Raw genomic sequence first — 22500 nt, 5'->3', positions numbered from 1 at the left:
TTGGCCAGTTTTACTTCCGGATGGCAATGTTGTGAACTTCTTAGCCAATTGCATACTATCTATACACTTGTTCAGATCTTTATTTTATTTAAAGAACTTATTGTCGAATGTTTTGAAGTTGGATTAAACCACGATGTTCTAGTTTATCTGTGACTCAAATTTCCTCAGTATTTAAACCATCTCTATGTTTCCCTTAAGTTACTTAATATTAATCGTTATTACCCATAGCTATGTTATAACCCGATGTGCACAAATTTGCAGGTCTGATAACCGGCGCAATTATGGGCTTGATATGGACACTATTTTACGTTGGTTTGAGAGTATTTCCCTTACAACAATGGGCCCATAACAACTTGGGTTATCAGACCTGTAAATAAGTAAACATCGTTATTACACCTTAAATTTGTAACCTTGTTTCAGAGGCCCTTGTAACCCCATCTACATCCCACCCGGTGACCGCTTCTTCCGGTATTCCTGTATGAATTTTGCAAGATCCGAACCGGTCCTGAGGAAACAGGATTGCCATCCAGGTAAGTTGAATGATTTATGCGTAGCTGATTCAGACCTGCACGATGTTACGAAAAAAACGTTGAATTACGAAATTTTGCCTCCAATTTCTGAACTCCATATATGAGTATGAGCATCTCTAAGTCATTAAAACTTATTAAAAATGAAAGTTGATGCCAGACTATATAATTTCAAGGATTTTGAAGTGTTAATTAATCTTTGTGAGAGAAAATTGTTGATGTTTTAAAGTCATCAACTATAGCGACTTCAATTTTACTCCCCCCAAAAACCCATCCAAATTGAAAAATAAAGGAACGGGCACCAGTGTAAATAAAGATCTGAACAAGTGTGTATGAAACGGTGTCAGATTACGCAGGAAAGAAAATTACAAGGAACAAAAAACAAACAAACAACACCCCCCCCCCCCCCCCTTCCCAAAAAAAAAAAAAACATCATCCCAAAAAATCAGTCTGAAGGTTGTTTTTTTTCTATTCTTGTTTTTCTTTCTTGCTTTATCTAGTGCCCTTTCATTCACACTTGTTCAAACCACAAAATACAAAATTTTAGATTTTCAATTAGGCAGGTCTTCTTGTATCGTCTTCTTACAAATGTTTAGCGATGCTGAACGTGTTCAAATGGAACTCATGATTGACAATGGTGGGAAATTCTGGCCCTTGTTAATGACACTTCAAACATAATATTGTCTCTCTCGACTCACGTGTGAACTAGTACCAGAATAAAAGAAGTAAGGGAAATTGAAGTATGCGAGTTCAAAAGGACGCCTAACAGATTCCCTGTACTGTATGAAATGAAATTTGTCTTCTATATAACCTGCTGGGGGACAATGAAATAGTGTGAACCATAATGAGCATCGCTATCAAATTCTCAGAAATGATCTGTAAAACTGCGCACATTTGTTTCTTTTATTATTTCTAGGAGCAGTATAATGAAGAGACGAAGTCCCAGATAGGAGCGTTTTTGCCAAGCTGAAGGTCATTTAAATCGATCGATATCTGAAGGACAATATAACAAACGACGAGTATTTCAGAGCCGTTAGGCCCATGAACCCGAAATTTATCCCGGTTTCTATAGATAGTTCGAAGATGACGTCACTTAGGCCTTTATTATTGTTTTTGCCATCCGCGTTTGTGAGTTGTTCTCACTAAACTGTATTAACCAGACTATTAAAGTTCATGGTTACACAGAGTTTGTGTGTTGGTCCGTTATACTTCCGGATGGCAATGTTGTGAACTCCTTGGCCAAGCGCATACTATCTATAGCGTGGTACGGACTTGGATATGTTGCTAGTAATTCGCAAAGTACTTTCAACCAGATCGAACAGACCCAGCTACCCCTTCAATGACAGGTAGAAAGGGGGTCAGGAAATATAGAATCTCAACTGCAATGGCTTTCAGTTACATTTAGTTGATGTTCCAGATGAAGTATTTAACAGTTAAGATCCGTTCAAAGATGTACTCGACTCCCATTTCAAAGTATCTTGACGCAGACAGCCTGACATTTACATAGCCTTGTTAAATCGAAGGCTGACTTTCCAAAACTCGTTAAGTCGATTTTTCTACTTTTTGAGATTTTCCATCCATGAAAATTCATAAATTGAAATGTAAATTTTATTTTAAGCATCATTGGCCACCAGAATTTCTCTAGATTGGTGTGAATTTGAAGTTTAAATATGATAAAATAATAGACGAAATGAGAAATTTTAAGGGAAATATTCCTTAATATCTCAAAATGGGGAAAACGGAGTTAGGTAGTTTTGGAAAATAACTATTCAATTGGAATTTCAACGTGCTAATAAGGAATTTTGATTTTCAACAAGCTGTAATCTCACAGTTTACTTGCGTTTTGGAACAAAGTGCTCTAATGTTGTAAGATCAATCATTACGTTTCTGCAATTAAGGATTCTTCTCATTTAAAACTAACGGATGGGAAAGAGATTTATATTTTTGTTAAAGATTGAAACGCATCTTAATGAAGTTAGCTCGCATTTTGTTATCTCAAACTAGACGGCACTTTAAAGAACATTGTCTAACAATGAACCTTGACCTTTGAAATGGTCTATTGTATCCTTCAGTGACATTTAAATCAATCCTTTAACTGCTGTACTGGAAAAAAACCCGTATTTAAAAAGTTGGCCAGAAAATTCGTCCTTCAAATACCAATCGATTTAAATGACCCTAATCTTGGCAAAGACTTTCAATCCTGGGACTTTTTCTATAGTTCAAGGGTTGAGAGGTTTTGCCAAGATGAGGGTCATTTAAATCGATCGATGTTTGAAGGACGAGTTTTTTGGCCAACTTTTTAAATACGGGTTTTTCCAGAGTAAGGCAGTGAACTAGAAGTTAAAAGACATTAAGTTCAAGAGGTCAAGAAACTCTATCCTGTTTGCTTTTCTTCCCTTGCAGCGGTGACGTACCGCTATAAGATAAAAATAAAATAAACATGTATATTTGTATTGAGCACAGCTTCACCATGTTTCAATTAAGAAATTAAGGAGCAGGCACCGGTGTAAGATAAAGATCTGAACAAGTGTGTATGGAAGGTACCAGACAAAGCACCTTTTTTGTCTGTCACCTTTTATACACACTTTTTCACCATGTTCAATACGCTTCTCAGTGCTTTATTTCTTTCCTAAGAATACCTAACGGAATCAACTTTTCGTTCAAATAGAATGCAATACAAGTCGTTTAATATGTCTCATTGTACTGCCATTTTTACAATAATATATCGTCGCTTTTTATCCTTCACACCCGAGTTTCGTGGGAATAAATAACATAATGTTATGTAATGGTAACATATCCAAGGACAAAACTCTTGGGACAAATGCTTAGCAATCATTGTCATCATTCCAGTCGATGGCACGCTCAACATTGCTTGAGTTTATAATTCTTATCTTGTGAACCATCTCGAGTCTTCGGTAATAGCGTTATTATAATTATTTAAATTATTCTTATTGTTTTCCTATCTTTGTCCATAACCGCTTCCAAGAACATCGAATATAATTTTTACAGCACAACTAGAGGAACAAAAGGTTGGGGGTCAATCTGTTGACTGGGCCTTTGGTTTCTTGACCGATCAGCTTGATATTATAATACAGCAATAGTGATAATAATGAATCAAAGCAAAACCACATCACGATAACATCGACGTGAAAATTGTAAGCAACCTCAACTCAACCACCACCACAACAACAACAACAAAAATAATAATAATAATAATAATAATAATAATAATAATAATAATAATAATAATAATAATAATAATAATAATAATAACAGCAGCAGCAATAGCAAAAACAACAACACTACCACCAATAACACGACCACCACCCTCAGCACCTGGCACCACAACTAATACAAACAACAACAACAAGAATAACCAATCAAAAAACGGGCAAAAAGGTGCCGTCAAGGTCACATTTTCTTTTCGCAGGCGCTACGAAATACGTGGCCAAAACACATTCTACCTCCTAAAAACTACGAATTTTATTTTTTTCAAGTACCTAGGCAGGATTTCTAAAGGCAACAAGAGATATTAACATCTACCAATTTTGGACAATGTTCTTCTTCCTCTAACCAGGTGCTCCCAAGGAAGTGAGAGAACAGATGAATATGTTGACGTCATTCATGGACAGCTCCCAGGTGTATGGGTCTTCGCTCAAGGAAAATGCCGCCATCAGACTTTATAGGCACGGTGAGATATTCGCTGCAGGTTGATATTTATTTCATCCCCCTCCCTTTTTTTTTGGATTACTTTTCATTTTTAGACGAAGTGGTTTATGGAACAACTTGGCTCAACGGTAGGGTCTTTGATTCTTACCCAAAAGGTACCGTGTTCGATCACTCACCGCGCTGTGTGTCCTTGAGCAAGCCACGTCATCCTAGCTCACTTTGCAGTGCTGCACTGCGGTTGACGCCTGGATTATTCCAGTATTTCCTTGGTATTTTTCATTTTATTTAAGAAACTGAAAAAAACCTGGTTTACATATTTTTTAAATGCGATCGACAGGGAGCTCCATAACTTACTGTATGAATTTGATGAAACGTTTTTTATAGATATATTTTTGATTGCTTATGATATATACATTATTATGTTATGTTATTCTGTATTAGTCGTCATCGTCGTCGCCTTCATCGTCATTCTCATCATCATCATCGATCATCATCATCATCATCATCATCATCATCATCATCATCACCACCACCATCATCATCATATCACATCCCTAAACACCAACCACGAACATAATCACCACCATCACATGCTCCCCCAAATTCCCACTCACTAACCACCACAATCATCACAACACTTAGTTACTTAGGCCTTTCACTCTGGCCGGAGCATCATAGTCAAGGGCCATCGGCGAATTCCCTTCACCTTTTCCGGCTTTGTGCCATCTTCTTAGTTTCTCTCCATGTTTACGTTACAAACGACTCTAAGTTTGTATTACTGAGGCCCTTCACCCTGGCCCTCCACCTTGTCCGGCTCTGTGCCATCTTCTCAACTTCTCTCCATGTTACGCCTTCAGTTTTTAGACTCCCCATCAATGCCCTCCTCCAGCTGTTCCTAGGCCGCTTTCTCTTCTTCGTTCTCTGCGGGTTCTATATAAGAGTCTGCCTGACGTTGCAGGCCTTTTCAGGGGATGGCCCAGCTATTTCCATCTTCTCCTCTTAATTTCTACCTCTATTTCTTCTTGGCCCGTCATTTCCCATAGATCTGTACTTATTCCTCACTATTCACAGGTATGCTGAGAGTAACACCCTTGGACCTGCTGCCCAACGACAGGAACGCGACTTGTGTCAAAAACAAACGAGGAGATTATTGCTTTAGAGCAGGTAAGCTGAAATGATGATGATAATGAGCTGAGAAATGTGTTTGTGTGTGTATATGTGTGTGTGTGTTTGTGTGTGTGTGTGTTTGTGTATATTGTGCTTGTCATTGTGAAAGTGTCTCCAATGTGATGTTTTTATCTGTCTGCCCTTCAGGTGAAATGAGAGTGAACGAACACCCAGCTTTAACCTCTATGCACACCGTCATTCATCGTTTACACAACCAGATGGCCATCGCCCTCACTCGACTCAATCCACGATGGGACGATGAAACGGTAAGTTTTAACCGGTTAACTGCCGTACTCTAAAAAAACACGTATTAAAAAAGTTGGCCAGAAAACTCATTCTATAAATGTCGATCGAATTAAATGACATCATCTTGACACAAACTCTCAAAACTGGGACTTTAAGGAAGAGATCGCAAAGTTTCAGTTATGAGTTTTTGCCAAGATGTAGGTCATTTAAATCAATCGAAATTTGACGGACGACTTTTCTGTTTCTGGCAGCAGCTTCTAATGGTTCTCACACTACTGTGATTGAGGTGATGAGTTTGATGAGTTTGCGAGAGAAAGAGAGAAGCGAGAGAGATAAAGAGAAAGAGAGAGAGAGAGAGAGAGAGAGAGATAGAAGGGTAAAAGAGAGAGAGAGAGAGAGAGAGAGAGAGAGAGAGAGAGAGAGAGAGAGAGAGAGAGTTAAAATGACAAATAATATATAAATTTTAGTTTTCGAACGATATAAAGCTATGTTCATTCTCCTCAATCAAAGGTAAAAATATAACAAGAAATGTGAAATGACTATAAAAGTACCAAATGACAAAAGAGAATAAAAACTTTTGCGGCATACGGGAGTGAACCCACGACCCGACTATTACGGCAACTTCACCTGGCCGTAAAAACTTGACCCAAGTCTCACATTTAAAATTTTTATTTTTTTATTTTATTTTTAATATAAATCACTTTTTGTAAGTATCAAAGTGTAATATTGTTGTGACATGATTGGTCTCAATTTGGTAGCGAAAACTTACTTCATGTATGAGTAAATAATCTATTAACTGCCATACTCCAGAAACACTTGTGTTTAAAAATTTGGCCAGAAATCTCTTCCTTCAAAATTCGATCGATTTAAATGACCCTCATCTTGGTAAAAACTCTAAAACTTCGCAAGTCCCAGGTTTGAGAGTTTTTGCCAAGACGGGGGTTATTTAAATCGATCGAAATTTTAAGGAAGAGTTTTCTGGCCAAACTTTTAAATACGAATTTTCCAAAGTACGGTAGTTAATTAGTTAAAACTTCTTCCATCATTTTCTACCAGATATTCCAAGAAGTCCGTAAGATCATGAGCGCCGTGATGCAATACATCACCTACCACGATTGGCTCCCCATTGTCCTGGGGCCACAAGTCATGCATCAATACAATCTCAATGTTAGGGGCCTTATGGACGGACCCTCCATCCATGGAAACTGGGTCTACGACATTGGCGCTAACCCCGGTATCATCAACTCTTTTGCCACAGCTGCTTTCAGGTGAGTTCAACGTTTAACGACTAAATCTGCAAAAGGTACATTAACCGTCACTGCAGTTTTTATACAAATTATATGGTGACTTTCTCCATTATTGTGCCATTGAGTTGAAAAATATATGTTTTATTTTTGGTCAACTTTGTTGTTGTTGGTAAAATCTAGGATTTCTGGTGGGAGAGTGTTCCATTTCTTGAAGATTCTTGGGAAAAAACCTGTTTTTATATATGTTGGTTCTGTGTGTTGGAATGAAGAACCAACTACTATGATCAGTTGTGTATGTACTATTGTAATATATAATAGAGTTAGATTTAAGCATTTCATTCTAGACGAAAAAAACACTTGAGCTTTTATATTGTGCAATTAACACTAAACGTGCTCAAAACTCTTTACAAAGGGTTCCTGACCGACACCAACACATAACATTAAGAACGAGACATGTCGCCTGTTAGGTGATATGACAATTTTTTCCCCTTGAGAAACTCTATATGGAGACTTGTACGAGCAGTGATAGGGAGATGGTGGTGGCATACGCCGTACTGATTTATTGCATCAAATTTTGTCTCTTTTTCCATGAAACACAACAAGTGGTTTGTTTTTGTGTTTTTTTTTAGGGGGGGGGGGGGGGTTGGGTCGTCGTTACTTTTATGATTGTGTCTGTATGCTGATGAAATTTTGGCTCACAAATATTTAAGATAGTGCTCAATTCTGTGATATAACTTTACTCTAATTTTATTTCTTAAAACTCAATTGAATTGACTCAAAACAAGTGTAAAGTTCCTTTTTCACATGTGTGCATGCTGTTCGTCAATAAATAACACCTATCCTCTCTCTTTTACACCCAGTAATCTTAAGAATTTGCCTATACGTCTTTCTAGGTCTAGTATATTAAGTGAAAGCATTTATCACAGATTCTGTCCATTACTTGTGTCCAACAAATTGAACACTTATTAAGAGAATAGCACACAAGTAAACACTAAAAAGGGGGGGGGGGGATGACAATTTTTAAAATTGAAAAAACAAAACAAAAAACAGCTCCGAGCAGCAACACTGAAATAAGTCCCATGTGGAAAGGTCTTTGTATTGATTCCTTGTCCAACACTCAAGGGATTGAATTTGGTAGATAGTGCATTCAGTCAATAGATAGAACGAAGTTGACGTCACTCGGGTCTGTTTTGTTGCTTTTTGCCATCCACGTTTATGAGTAATTTTCACTAAACTGTGTTAACCAGACTATAAACATTCAAGGTTACACATAGTTTTCTGTGTTGGTCCGTTATACTTCCGGATGGCAATGTTGTGAGCTTCTTAGCCAAGCACACACTATCTATAGGAACTGGTGCTTGATGCCCAATCATTATTTTCCTATATTTTTTTCTTTCAGATTTGGTCACACATTGATCCCCGGTGAATTTAGTGTAGGACGAGAGAAGATCCCCTTGCACTTCATGTTCAACAGACCACACTTTATTCTCAGAGACCAAGGAAGATCTGTTGGAAAATTCTGCTCTGGACTTTTGCACGTTAGTGTTGGGTCTTATTACAAAGGGTTTTGGGAATTGTCGCGTTTTGACTGTTTTGCGACGTGTACTTATTTACAGGTCTGATTACCCAAATTGTTATGGTTTCATTTGTTGTCATGGAAATACTCTCAAACCAACGTAAAATATTCTATATTACAACAATGTTAAATCAAGCCCATTATTGCGTTCGGCTATCAGACCTGCAAATATTTGCACTTCGACTGTTTGAAATAGCTTTATGATTCAATAACCAGAGAGCTATTGCAAACAGTCGAAGTATTCTTCTTGACCAAATGATGTAAAAGATAATATGGTAAAATGGAAAATTTTTCAAATGATAAGGATACGGACATTTCACTTCAGTGAAATTTATTTAACTAAATCGTGTGAAGGTAAGGGATGAGAAGTTTGTTTGGACTCAGAGAGCAACTCACAAGTTCCCAATAAATGATACACACCAAATGTCAATAAAGCTTGTCAACAGAATTATGACAGTGAGACAAAGTTGCTAAAAGCTGTAGGATGTAAAAAGCATTAAACAAAAAAAATGAATACAAGAGCATCGAAAGAGAACAAAATACTCAACTGTGTACGTTTCGGGCTCAACCTCCTCTTCAGCTAATAATAAAAACATAAATACTTCACTTAAAAACCACTTAAAGACGGTAGATAGATATCTGGTGCGTCCTTTCTGTGTTGATTTTTGTTTATTAAAAATTGGGTTATCAGACCTGCAAATAGGTACATATTGCACCGGGTCAAAATGACATTTTGTGGGAATAAACTACATAGTTAATACAAAATATATTTAAAGACGAATTGAACCAGTTAACTGCCGTGCCCTGGAAAGACACGTATTTAAATATTTGGCCAGAAAATTCGTCCTTAAAAATATCGATCGATTTAAATAATCCTCATTTTAGCACACACACAAAACTATTATCATTTTATATCTGCATATGGTATTTATAGATATTTCGACATACCAAAAGTTTGATGATTTTGATGACACGATGTGTATTTGATTGTTTTACATCCAGGACTCCATTCAACAATACGATCGATTCATTACCACCGAGTTGTCAGATCGGCTATTCGAAGACAAGAACAACATCAGTATGGATCTGGCAGCCCTCAACATCCAAAGAGCCAGAGACCACGGTCTGCCCCCGTATAACGATTACAGGCAAGTGTGTTGAGAATCCCGTTATAGTGACAAAATATAATTTCTTTTGATATGGCCAAAAATATTGATCAATTAAAATGACTATGTGGTGTTGAAGTATGACACTCGCCTTTGGATCGGGTTCGAGCCCCGCTCTGAGCAGCGCATAATTGAGTCCTTGGAAAAGGCTCTTTACCCACATTCTCTCAGGTGCACCTGAGTACCTGGTCGTTTACAGATTCGCCTCTGTGGGAATAATTGTAATAACACCTAACAGCTGTCATATCCTGTCCTACATGGTACGTGTTGCTGTTGGCGAGGGACCCTTTGTAAAGCGATTTGAGCACGTTTAGTGGATATTGCGCTATGTAAAAGCTCAAGTTAGTCTTAGTCTCAAATGCAACCGTCGAATTGATTGCTGGAGTAACTACAAAGGCATCAATATGAACCAAAATAATAAAAACTATGGGATGATTGTCTATGTCTCGCCTAACTTAGGGTTCTTTTAAAAATCAGTATTCGAATCATTTATTTTTCACAGAGAAGCTTGTGGTTTTCCAAGAATAACAAGTTTTGAGGAATGGCACCATCAGGAACCAGAACGTGCGGAGGTGTTCAGAAGAGCGTACGAGTAAGTCGTTTATAGTTATGGATGCACACTTGTGTTCATCATTCCTGGATTTGAATATGATCCAGAGGTCTTACCTCCAGTAAATGTATGCAGTATGCTGATATAGTCATTCATGTAGTACAAGTGGAATGAGGTGTTTAAGGCCAGTTACTGGGGTGACTAAAACCAGCCCTGAAGTGAAATAGATAAAAATAAATAAATGAGATTCCCTTTATTCATCCAAGAGGGTAAATTTGTCTCTAGGGTCTATTCCAAGGGAAGACTGGAATAACCCAGGCGTCAGCTCCAGTGCAGCGCCCCAAATTGAGCTAGGGCGAGATGACTTGCTCAAGACCACACAGCGATCGAACTCGGTACCTTTTGGGTACGAAACAATGACCGTACCACTGAGCCACGCTGCCCCAATGCGTTACGCTAGACTAGAAATTATTAAACAAATATTGTAAAATGCATTGTTTGATATATTTCACCCTTCTCCACCCCGGACATGTTATTTCAGTGTCAAAATATAACGTATAAAGATGTTTTAAAAAAGGTGTCTTAGACTATTTAATATGATCTTTAAAACAATGTTAAAACAAGCTCACAATTGCTACATCGTTTGATAGATTATATCCATCTCTACACCGGACATGTTATTTCAGTGTCAAAATATATCATTTAAAGATGTTAAAAAGAGATCTTATACAACTTGTTCTGTAAAACAATGTTAAAACAAGCCCATAAAGTTTCATTTTGGTCATCAAGATATTTTATCATATTTTGAGACGATTAGTAGCATTGATCGTGTTGTTTTGTCACCAGCCATGTTGACGATATCGACATCTTCAGCGGAGGTATTTCAGAACCTTCATTGCCAGGAGCTGTGGTTGGCCAAACGTTTGCATGTATCATCGCAAAACAGATGAGGGATATCAAATTTGGTGATCGCTTCTGGTTTGAAAGTGAAGAACAACCTGTAGCCTTCACACCAGGTGGGCATCTTTTCTTCCCATCTCTCTCTCTCTCTCTCTCTCTCTCTCTCTCTCTCTCTCTCTCTCTCCCTCTCTCTCTCTGTGTGTGTGTGTGTGTGTCTGTGTGTATGTCTCTCTCTATCTCTATCTATCTATTTATCTATCTATCTATCTACCTATCTAGCTATCTATCTCTATCCTTCTCTCTCCCACTCTCTCTCTCTACCACTCTCTCTCTCTCTCTCTCTCTCTCTCTCCTTCTATCTATCTATCTATCTATCTCTATATTTCTCTCTCTCATTCTCTTTCTCTCTGTCTCTCTTTCTCTCTGTCTCTCTCTCTTTCTCTCTCTCTCTCTCTCTCTCTCTCTCTCCCTCCCTCTAACACACAAACACTATCTCTAGCCGCAGTCTGTTGATTGTGCTTTATTAACAAGTAAAGACAAAAACAAAGTCAAGTTTACAAGATAAGTATGTCCATGATAATAATTATTAACATTATATTTATCGTTTATGTATTGATAACCTTCATGTCCCCGGCAGGCAGATCCGGAGCTCGATTCGAGCTCTAGAGGCGCAAAGTTGATTTCTTTTAAAAGTCTCTTTACTCACATTGTCTCACCGTACTCGTGTGTAAGATGAGTACCGTCCGTTACCAGTGATGTCTCTGTTGAAAAACAACATTTGTAATATCGCCTTACAGGCCTCACGTCTCATCCTACATGTTTAGCGTTTCTGTTCCCTAGGGACCCATTGTAAAGCGCTTTGAGCACGTTTATTGTGTATTGCGTTTTATAAACGCTCAAGGTTTGTTTTCTTTTACTTTCAGATCAAGTCAGAGAAATTCGTTCATTCTCGCTGTCCCGTGTTCTATGCACCATGGCGCCTCTGAGAGAGACGCTGGTTCAGCCGTTTTACAAAGATGGCACTCCGTTACCAACACCAATCATTCTAACCAACGGAGAGGTTGTGACCAGGTATGACATTTAACGCTCTCCTCTCCGACCATTTTCAGTATTTTTCCCCCAAAATATCACACCTATCTCCAACATAAAAACCCACACTTGTCATTCTAACCAATTGGGGCTTGATAATCTTGCCGAAAGAAAAAAACGAAAGAGCCTTCCAGAGCACATTGCAATGCCTTAACCACTCGGCCACTTCGCCCCCACTTGTTGGTATGGATAGGGTTAAATGTTATCCCTTCCTCAAGAGCAATTTGTAACAGCATCCACCTTTACAAGTACACTGAGAGTCATATTACATAACATCACATGACCAGTGTCGCGTAAATATCACATGATCAGTATCAACTAAAGGGTACGGGAGAAAAAAACACAAATGTTCATTTTTGATTTTTTTTGTGATTGCCTCATAAAATTACAACCATTAAATAAAGTCTTTTGATTATAGTTAATTTTTCCTCTGTTCTATTGATAGAGAGAAACTTTAAACCTCTGACATCACTCAAAGGAGGCAGTCCGTAGCCATCGCTAACTTATAGCCCGACACTAAGACCCACTAAGACCCATATTTTGACGTCATTTATAAGTTTGTGGAGCGCCTAGTAAGTTGTCGTTAGTAGTGGTCAAGGAAATGAGTGATCTCATTGGTTGGACTGTTGAATACAATTCACGATTTGTTTTCTTTTGTGGCCAAAGACTTGTCTTTTGACGTCAATTGTTGGTCAGTGTGAGACCATGAGTTTACGAAGGCCACGGGTAGTCACAAAAATTTTGAAAATGGTCATCGGTGTTTTTTCCCTGCACTCTTCAAATGTATTCTAGGATTGGTCTAACCAAGATATTGTTACACATTGTGGAAACGAGAAGATGTGATTCGGCTAGATGGTTTTATTGTATGACACCCGGCGTCGATCGGGCAGTGCAAAGTCGAATCCATGGGAAAGGCTCTTTACTTACACTTTCCACACTATACTCAGGTATATACATACAAAGTACCTTCCCAGTAACAGAGTATTTTCTGTCAAAGAGCAGTTATAGCTGCGCCTTAAGCCGTGGCTGTAGGTTTGAGACAACTCGCTGGGCATTTTGATCAAATTTAGTGGAGATTGCACCATATTCATGTCGTCGTAGTTCTTCAGAGCCATTTGTCCCAGGGAGCCAGCGTTTATCGCGGCTTCTAAACCGTGAGTCGGACAAAAGCATTTTCTTCCTGATAGGACGCAAAGTACTTTCGCCAGATCTAACAGACTCAGATACAAAATCACTGCTGTGTACAGAGGGGTCAGAAGAAAAATAAATCTCGACTGCACCCGGGATCGATCTCGGTCCTTCTGCGTGAGAATCGAGTACTCTACCAATTGAGCTACCGGGACCTCCATCAGGATGTATATTGTACAATATACATACTCACGTTTTAATCATGTTTCATTTGTGTCTTGTTTTCATTTCAGGAATAAATTTGTACCTTGCCACCTGCTGAAGACCATTGACATGAGTGCTTGGTACGATCCCAATGGCGGAACGAAAAAATAGAATAAGATCAAGACAATATTATTATCTTCAGAAATCCATTTATGTTGCCTGTTCTTTGATTTAACGTTTTGTGAAATCTACTTGAATGTGAAATTGCTGAAGTTTGAACAAATTAACGCCATATATTTAGATAGATAACCCTTGGTATTTTAAATCTAGATTTGTTCGTTATTCATTCTAAAGAATACGGTATCAGAAAATTAGATTTGTTTTAAATTTTAATCAATTAACTGACGTATTACGGAAACAGACGTATTAAAATTTTTGGCCACAAAACTCGTACTTCAAATATCGATCAATTTAAATGCCCCTCACCTTGGCAAAAACTCCCAAACCTGGGACCTCGCGAGGTATTCCATCAAGTCCTGGGTGTGAGAGTTTTTGCCAAGATGGGGGTCATTGAAATCGATCGATATTTGAAGGACGAGTTTTCTGGCCAAATTTTTAAATACAGGTTTTTCCAGAATTTGGAAGTTAACTGGTTAAAATAAAATAGTCTCATCAAAATCACCATATTGATTTAAATTTTCATTGGTGAAGACAAATGTATAATGTAAGTGGCAGAATATTTACAGAATATTTTTTGGTGTTTTGTATTTTTATGTTTGTGTAGGGTTGAATATCTTGTTTATTTTAAAGCATAATATCTTTATGCTGTTCGATCGTTTTGTTTTATTTATTGAGAAATTTGGGTGATTGTTTAATAAATATCTTTATTTTGATTTTGTTGTGTATGGATTTCTTTATTTATTTGATAATGAGTAAATATAAATGAAACGTTTGCCTTCCAAAACAACAGGGAACTCCCATTTTCAACAAATCAAAATGCAAAATGCGATGGTTTTCTGTGTGCCTGATTTTGAAAAAGAGCCTAAAAAAATGCAAGTCCCAGGTTTGAGAGTTTTTGAGAAGATGAAGGTTATTTTAGTTGATCGATATGTGAAGGACGAGTTTTCTGGCCAATATTATAAATACGGGTTTGATTTTTGATGTTTGGAACTACCAAAGTTACAAATTCAAAATGACCACTAGTGAAGAGTCAGGGCCCAAACCGTAGCCTTCGTCAAGTCATGGCCTGACCGTGGCTATCGTTAACTTATGGCCTGACACAGACCAAAAAAATACTTCAAAAGACAAGTTTTTGGCCGCAAAAGAAAACAAACCGTGAGTTGTATTCAATAGTTTAACCAGAAAACTCTTCCTTCAAATATCGATCGATTTAAAATCGAAATAATAAAATTTGCCGTCATCAAAAAGAAGCCTGAACAGCGATTCCGCGTCGATTCGGCGTGTACTCTGTTTGAGCCCAAAGGCACCAGTCAACATCAATAGGAAAGAAATATCGTGACGTCTCAACCCTCAAGTTTTCCGGTTCCAAATTCCTTGGAAGTGTATATCATGCAACCCGTCTTTCGGAGGACTAATAATAAATTACGTATTGAATCATAAGGTGGTATAATAATATTAGTAGCAGGATGTATAACAGATTCTAAGGATTATGGAATGATCTTGATTGACGACCAGCATATATCTAGACAAGAGAATTTTTTAAAATGAACTTTTATATAGAGCAATATCCACTAAATGTGCTCAAAGGGCTTTAAAACTGAGTGGAAGAAATGAAAGACCAAAGTCAAGATTGAATTAAATTAGATTTAAATAGTTTATCGTTTTTCCATCCATGGCATGAAGTCTAGTCGTCTGATATCTTTGCATGGTGTTAACGGGTTTCTGCAAGGGAGAAAGATTGCATTCCATTAGTTGTGTTGTCTTCATGTAGCATGATCATCATCATCATCATCATCATCATCATCATCATCATCATCATCATCATCATCATCATCATCATCATAATCATCATCATCATCATTAGCACCATCACCGTCACCACTACCACAACCAACATTACAATCATCATCATCATCATCATCATCATCATCAGCAGCAGCAGCAGCAGCAGCAGCAGCAGCAGCATCATCTCCGTCACCACTACCACAACCAAAATGAAAATCATCATCATCATCATCATCATCATCATTATCATCATCATCATCATCATCATCATCATCATCATCAGCATCGTCGTCGTCGTCGTCGGCGACGTCATCATCGTCGTCGTCAACATCATCATCATCATCATCACCACAACCACCACTACCACAACCAACATGACAATCATCATCATCATCAGCGTCATCATCATTATCATCATCATATGGCATAAGACCACTTTTTAACGTCTTTATAATATGATATAACTTGACATTGAAACAATCTGTCCAATGTTCTTTTTCTAAAGTGTGGGAAATGGTGAAATCTATCAAATGGTGTACATTTTACCATAATCTGTTAAATAATTTTTAATCTGGGGGGTGGGGGGTGGGGGGGGGGGCACATTTTGGGGCTGGTCTTAGTCACCACGTTCTACGCTACATAAAAGACCTCTGGAGATGTCCTCATACGTTCCAACTGTGGGAGCATCAATCCTATGATTAAGCCAGACCTGCCTTCTTAAGATATAAAAAAATTCGTCGTTTGTAGGAGATATATATTTTTAGTCGCTATATGTAGTATGAAGTTGACATCACTCAAGTCTTTGTTATTGCTTTTTGCCATCCGCGTTTATGAGTAATTCTCACAACTGTAGTAACCAACCATAAAGGTTACACATAGTTTTGTGTGTTGGTCCGCTATACTTCCGGATGGCAATGTTGTGAGCTGCTTCTTAGACAAGCGCATACTATCTATAGTCAACAGTATAAATCAACAATTTAGTTTCACAAAGAATTAATAACACTTCAAAATCTTTAAAATTAAGTCGTCTCTGGCACCAACTTTCATATACAATAAGTTTTAAAGACTTTGAGATGCTCAAAAAGTTCTGAAATTGGAGCCAAAATTGCGTAATTTTTACGAATTTTTCGTATTAGTAGGCAGGTCGAGATTAAGCTAATTTTCCCTCTATCTCCAACCACTGACTTAATCTGGCACCACAACAATCCAGAATGAGATTACTTGGTTTTGACCTGGCCCTGGCCTGATACCTGGTTGGGAAGGGAACAGTCAAATGCATCGTTAGAGTTTTGCGAGATGATTTTTTTCTTTTGGTCTTGTAAATCACCTCTCTGTGTTGCACTGTTATAATATTATGATATGTTTTACGTATATTAAATGATTTGTAAACATTTGGGTGTGTTCCTCTGAGCGGAGACCTGTGCTTGTGTCAGGATAAGACATTTAGGTGATCTCAAAACCAAAGACTTACGAATTGGATACAGCTTGGAAAACATTATTCTGGGACGCTTTGATTCCCGCCACTTCACACAATAGAGACGACAGTCGAACTTTCTTGATGCTTTGGATTTGGGCTGGGATAGGATAGAAAGAGGATAAAACGTTGCATTTCACAGTTGGATGTAATTATATTATTCGTCATTTCAAACTCAATGAACCTATTTATAGACGAACGAAAATGACGTCACTCAGCTCTTTGTTATTGCTTTAAGCCAGCCATTTGTGTGAGTAGTTCTCACTAAATTCTATCAATCAGGCTATAAACGTTCAATGTTACAAATAGTTGTGTGTGTGCTGGTACGTTTATCCGGCTGGTAGATGTTGTGAGTTTTTAAACTAAACGCATAGCATCAATTTCACGACTGGATGCAATAAATTATTCGTTATTATTTTAAAAACACTCATTTATAAAGTCTTTTTCTGACATGGTTGTATCAAACTAAAGTAATTTTAAAACAGGTTTCACGAAAAAATATTCTACAGTACTCATCCGGTATATCATGATAAAATTTGGTCTTCAGCTCGCAATCAGAAGTGAAGCGAGTGCATACCACACGCATTGAGTGGCCTTGAGTTCGTATCTTCTTCACCTTTACCTAGCCCGTGAGATGCTAGCGTGGTCCTTATCACCAAGGTATGACAGGCTGGTTCTTATCACTCAAAACAAAAGATACATTTATCTCAGAGTGGTTTAAGCTATTATACCAGGGATCGAAGAAAAAAATGTATCTTTGGATTAGTTTCTCTCACAAAGTTATTCTATATTTGCGATATATAAGACGTTTTGGGAGAAATTTCTGATTTCTTCCAACCTAATCCAGTCCAAAATAAGCGCAGCTTCATGTGATGAAGATTGTCTTGGAATGAGATTACTTGGTTTTGTCCTGACCCTGGCTGATGCCCTGGTTAGGAGGGGAGCAGTCAAATGTATGGAATGTCCAAAGTACAACAAGTTGAGAAGGAACTTCTGGCCTGACCCAACCCCATACTCAAAGAAGCTGTACGGAAGTGAGGACGACCTCAGGACCACTGTGGGCTTCATTCACCAGACCGGACTGACCATGTGACGTGACGGGAACGAAGAAGAAGAAGAAGAAGAAATGTATCGTTAGAGTTTTGCGAGATGATATTTTTTTTGTCTTGTAAATCGTCTCTCTGTTATGCACTATCATATTGTCTGTTTTACAGATAGATATAGATTTGTAAACATTTTGGTGTTTTCCTCTTACTTGGGGACCTGTGCTTGTGTCAAACTAAGTACAATGATATTGTGCTCTTGGAATCTACAGTTCCTTATTTGAACCGATTCTCCTTTATATTAATTTTCTTGGGTGCTTTAATTGTAATTATAGAACTTTTTACTATCCCATTTTCCTCCTTTTTACTGGCGCTGATATGACCTAAATGCGTTGAAGGCGCCGTAAAACCCTTATAAAAAAACACCCACAAACACACACAAAAAGCAAACAAACAAAAAAACAAAAAACAAAACAAACTAACAAAAAAAAAAGACATTTAAAAAACAAAACAAAACAAAAACAATCGAGTGGAAATACATTTTAAAACATCAACTCCTACACACCTATATTAAACCCAACCGTGTTGTCCAAATGCTCATAGAAAAACCGGTCCCCAAATTTCAAGTCCCTGAACTGCCTGGCGATGATGCAAGCAAAGGTATCACCTACAACTCCCCCTGGAACGTGCTTCTCGCTGAGTCCACCACTGAACAAGTCAATATCATCCAGGTCCCTGTTTAAAATAAAGATTAATACTGTTGTCAAAACAAAGCAAAACAAAACGACACCAAAACAAAACAAAAATAAAATAAAATAAAAAAAAACAATAGAGTGGAAATAAATTTTATAAATGAATTCAAACAGCTACTACTACACACCTATATTACACCCAACCGTGTTGTCCAAATGTTCATAGAAAAACCACTACATAAAGCTATCAAATAAATACAAGTAGAAACACATTCAGAAGTTCTAAAACATGTTCTTCAGCCAACATCAGCAACAACAAAAATAAACCCCAATAAAAACTTTAATTCCAAGATCCTATTGCATACAGAAAGGACGTATCAATTATTTCTCTAAGATATAAAACTGAACAAGTGTGTATGAAAGGTGCCAGACAAAGCAAGAAAGAAAAGTACAAGTAAAAAAAACATCCCAAAAAATCAGTCGACCTTTTTTTTTTGTGGGGGGGGGGGGGGGGGGTTGTTTTTTGAATTTTCTTACTTGCTTTTTTGGACATTGTACACACTTTCGTTCTTATTCCACTTGCTTTATAATTATCTCTGTGTAATCTGGTTTTAAGCAACGTTTTTGTTTTTTGTTGTTGGCTTAAGAGGGTTTACAGTCCGACCGTAATCGTTCCTGTTGTTGGTAGATTTGGTGTCGTTTTCTTTTGAAGCTGTTATATTCATTTTTTGTTAATTACTTTTTACAGTCCACAGCTTCTACCTGCTTAGTATCAGATTTCATTTTAACTTGATTTACTTGCGTATAATGAAGACAAGCCACCTCCATAGAAGGTGGCAATAATTTGTTTGAAACTATTAAAGCATTGATTCAAACAATATTGAGTGAGTTTGTAAATTGTAATATCGCCTAACAGGTGCCATGTCTCATTCTATATTATGTTACGTGCTGCTGTTGGTCAAGAACCCGTTGTAAAGCGCTTTGAGCACATTTAGTGGATACCAATCTATATAAAAGCTCAAGTTTTTTTAGTTTATTTTTAAAAAATATTTTTTGTTTGTTGTTTTTTTGTTGTTTTTTTTTTTTTTGGACGTTTCTAACAAAATATACTCACTCATAAACGGACAAGAACGGAGTGGTGACGCCCTCAGGTTTGGTCAGCCTCGGTAATCCGCAAGCCTCTCGGAAATCGTTGTAAGGCGGAAGTCCATGGTCACGACCTCTTTGGATGTTCAGGGAAACAAGGTCAAGGCTACGGGTGCCATTTTGGAAAAGTTTCTGAGTCAACGAATGCGAAAAAAACCTGTCGTTTTGCTGAGAGAAATCGCCGATGGTTCCTTTGATCAGGTTGGAAAGTCCACTTCCGTCGTCCTGTTGTTAAAAATAGAAAATTATAGATTTTTAAAAGAGCTTTTATATAGCGCAATATCCACTAAATGTGCTCAAAGCGCTTTACAAGAGGTCCCTGGCCAACAGCAACATTTTAACATTTAGGACGGGACATGACGCCTGTTAGGCGATGTAATATTTTTTTTTCGGAAAGAGACAACGCTGTTGAAGGCCATGTACTTATTTTACACATGAGTACGGCGAGAGAATGTGAGTAAAGAGCCTTCTCCAAGGACTCAACTTTGCGTCGACCGAGGTTCGAACCCAGGACATTCCGATCCGAAAGCGAGTGTCATACGACAAGACCACATAGCCGCAAATTATAGATTTAGAGATGAAGGGCCGAGGAGGCTACACAATTCCCGGGAATTACTCTAGTGTCTACAGCTTGAAATCATTTCCTCCCGAGAGTTTTTGCCAAGATGAAGGTCTATTAAAGCTATTGATATGTGAAGGACGAGTTTACTGGCCAAATTTTTTAAAGCGTGTTTTTCCAGAGTCGGCAATTAACTTGTTAAGAGTTGTTGTCAGCTTTCGGGGGGGGGGGGGGGGGGGGGGGGGGGCTTTCCCAAGAGGTTTGAGGACATTGTGTGGATATGGCCCTCTTGTTTTTATAATAATTTTATAAACCTGCCTGCCCCTTGAGCAAACATGTAGATGAAATTTTAATATTAACCATTTATCGGCACAGAGCAACTATCAGCAAGAAGGAAGCAGATATTTAGAAAAATATATAAAGTATAGAAGGAACAAAACTGACGTCAATCAGATCTTATTTTCTGTTTTAAGACAGCCATTTTCATGATTTGTTCTCACCAAGTTCTATCATTCAAACTATAAATATTAAAAGTTAAACATAGTTTTGTGTGTTGGTATGTTACATCCGGCTGTCAAATGTTGTGAGTTTCTTAGCCAAGCGCATACTATCTATAGGGTGTGCGTTTTCCACCTACCTGAATATGTTCTGGCTCAAAGAAAACAGTTTCCAGCGGTTTCTTCTCGGCCCCAAACATGAGATGACCCGGGACCATGGAGTGGCCGAATCTAAAGGCTGCTGTGGCGAAGGCGTTGATAATCCTGGGATCTCCGTCCTTGTTGTATCTGGACATCCGACAACATGAAATAGCATGGAACTTCAATGGTGGGTACAAAACAACGCGAATTTATTGGCAGGTCTGATCACCCAAATTATTATGGGCTCATTGTTGTAAGGGAAATACTCTCAAATAACGGAAAATATTCTCCATTACACCCAAAGTTAAATCAAGCCCATAATTTTAAAAAATAGAAAAAAAAATGAGCTTTTATATAGCGCAATATCCACTAAAATGTGCTCAAAGCGATTTACAAAGGGTCCCTGGTCAACAGCAACATTTAACATGTAGGACGGGACATGACGCCTGTCAGACGATATTACAATTTTTCGGACAAAGACAACGCTGTTAACGACCAGGTACTCATTTTACACCTGAGTACGGTGCGAGAATGTGAGTAAAGAGCCTTTTCCAAGGACTCAACTATGCGCCGAGCGCGAGGCTCGAACCCAGGACCTTCCGATCCGAAAGCGAGTGTCATACCACTAGACCACATAGCCGACTATCAGACCTTCAAATATGGTCACGTAGGTACAACATAATAGTGGTGGAGTGAATTGCCTACTTTTATTTGAGGGAACTAGTGGAGTGGTGTTTACGAAAGTTGCTCGTAATTTTTATTATCATACTACTTACTTTAATGTGAAAATTGACATAGATCAAGACAAATCTTTTGAGACATTTACGATCAAAATCGGCTGATAATAAAGTATATAGATGCGTGCAACTGAATCTGGCAACATGACGGCCAGATGGCGTTTTCCAACATCTAAAGACGGTCAGAGAGAGAGAGAGAGAGAGAGAGAGAGAGAGAGAGAGAGAGAGAGAGAGAGAGAGAGAGAGAGGAGAACTTACTGGAAAAATCCATTACTTTGAAGTGAGTAAGCTCGCATGAAATGCCGTCCAACAACCAAGGGAAGGTACTCGTTATAGACTATATGCTGCATGATTCCTCCAATTATCTTTCTTGTTTCCTAACAGTGCGAAAAAAGTAAATAATATTATAGGGCAGAAATGTCGTGACATCAAACCCTCCATACTTTTGGTTCCTAAATCATTGGGGGTGTGTGCAACCGGAGAACTAATAATGAACATGTTACACAAAGGTGGCATGACTATTTTAGTAGCAGGATGGATGTATAGGCAGATTCTTAGGATTAAGGAAAAGGGCGAGGATGGATGACGACCAGCATATACTTAGACATGTATTTAGCATCTATTTAGATTAGAAAATAAGATGCCATCTCTCGGACAGCAGAAGATTAATTACACAAGGTATATAACTAGTCCTCCGGAAAAGCGGTTATACACTTCCAATGATATAGGAACCAGTTTCTTTTTACATCGCACTTTTCTTCCCTATTGGTTTTGTGG

The 22500-nt window shown here is 38.0% G+C and overlaps 2 protein-coding genes across 3 annotated transcripts in view; one reads left to right on the top strand and one right to left on the bottom strand.

Moving 5' to 3' along the window:
- LOC144964492 (salivary peroxidase/catechol oxidase-like) overlaps window positions 1–14362 on the top strand; it is a 37171-nt gene extending 22809 nt beyond the window's left edge. For both annotated transcript variants that reach the window (XM_078898861.1, XM_078898862.1), the window contains exons 8-18: window positions 421–530; window positions 4105–4218; window positions 5268–5360; window positions 5511–5629; window positions 6666–6877; window positions 8256–8394; window positions 9435–9580; window positions 10101–10190; window positions 10995–11164; window positions 11972–12119; window positions 13559–14362. In XM_078898861.1, the coding sequence (XP_078754987.1) occupies window positions 421–530; window positions 4105–4218; window positions 5268–5360; window positions 5511–5629; window positions 6666–6877; window positions 8256–8394; window positions 9435–9580; window positions 10101–10190; window positions 10995–11164; window positions 11972–12119; window positions 13559–13640 (1423 nt within the window). In that variant the 3' untranslated portion in view covers window positions 13641–14362. The remainder of the gene's footprint in view (window positions 1–420; window positions 531–4104; window positions 4219–5267; window positions 5361–5510; window positions 5630–6665; window positions 6878–8255; window positions 8395–9434; window positions 9581–10100; window positions 10191–10994; window positions 11165–11971; window positions 12120–13558) is intronic.
- LOC144963898 (peroxidase-like protein 3) overlaps window positions 13659–22500 on the bottom strand; it is a 15544-nt gene continuing 6702 nt past the window's right edge. Inside the window, exons 6-11 of the mRNA XM_078897845.1 lie at window positions 21982–22100; window positions 20986–21133; window positions 19758–20014; window positions 18517–18686; window positions 16906–17008; window positions 13659–15371 (exon numbers count right to left, since the gene is read on the bottom strand). Of these exons, the coding sequence (XP_078753971.1) occupies window positions 15305–15371; window positions 16906–17008; window positions 18517–18686; window positions 19758–20014; window positions 20986–21133; window positions 21982–22100 (864 nt within the window). The 3' untranslated portion in view covers window positions 13659–15304. The remainder of the gene's footprint in view (window positions 15372–16905; window positions 17009–18516; window positions 18687–19757; window positions 20015–20985; window positions 21134–21981; window positions 22101–22500) is intronic.

Source organism: Berghia stephanieae, chromosome 2, assembly GCF_034508935.2.
Source record: "Berghia stephanieae isolate SIO BIC M18660-M18661 chromosome 2, UCSD_Bste_1.3, whole genome shotgun sequence".
Classification (NCBI taxonomy): Eukaryota; Metazoa; Mollusca; class Gastropoda; order Nudibranchia; family Aeolidiidae; genus Berghia; species Berghia stephanieae.
The sequence above is the reverse complement of the archived record's forward strand: the minus strand, read 5'-3'. Positions and strand labels throughout refer to the sequence as shown.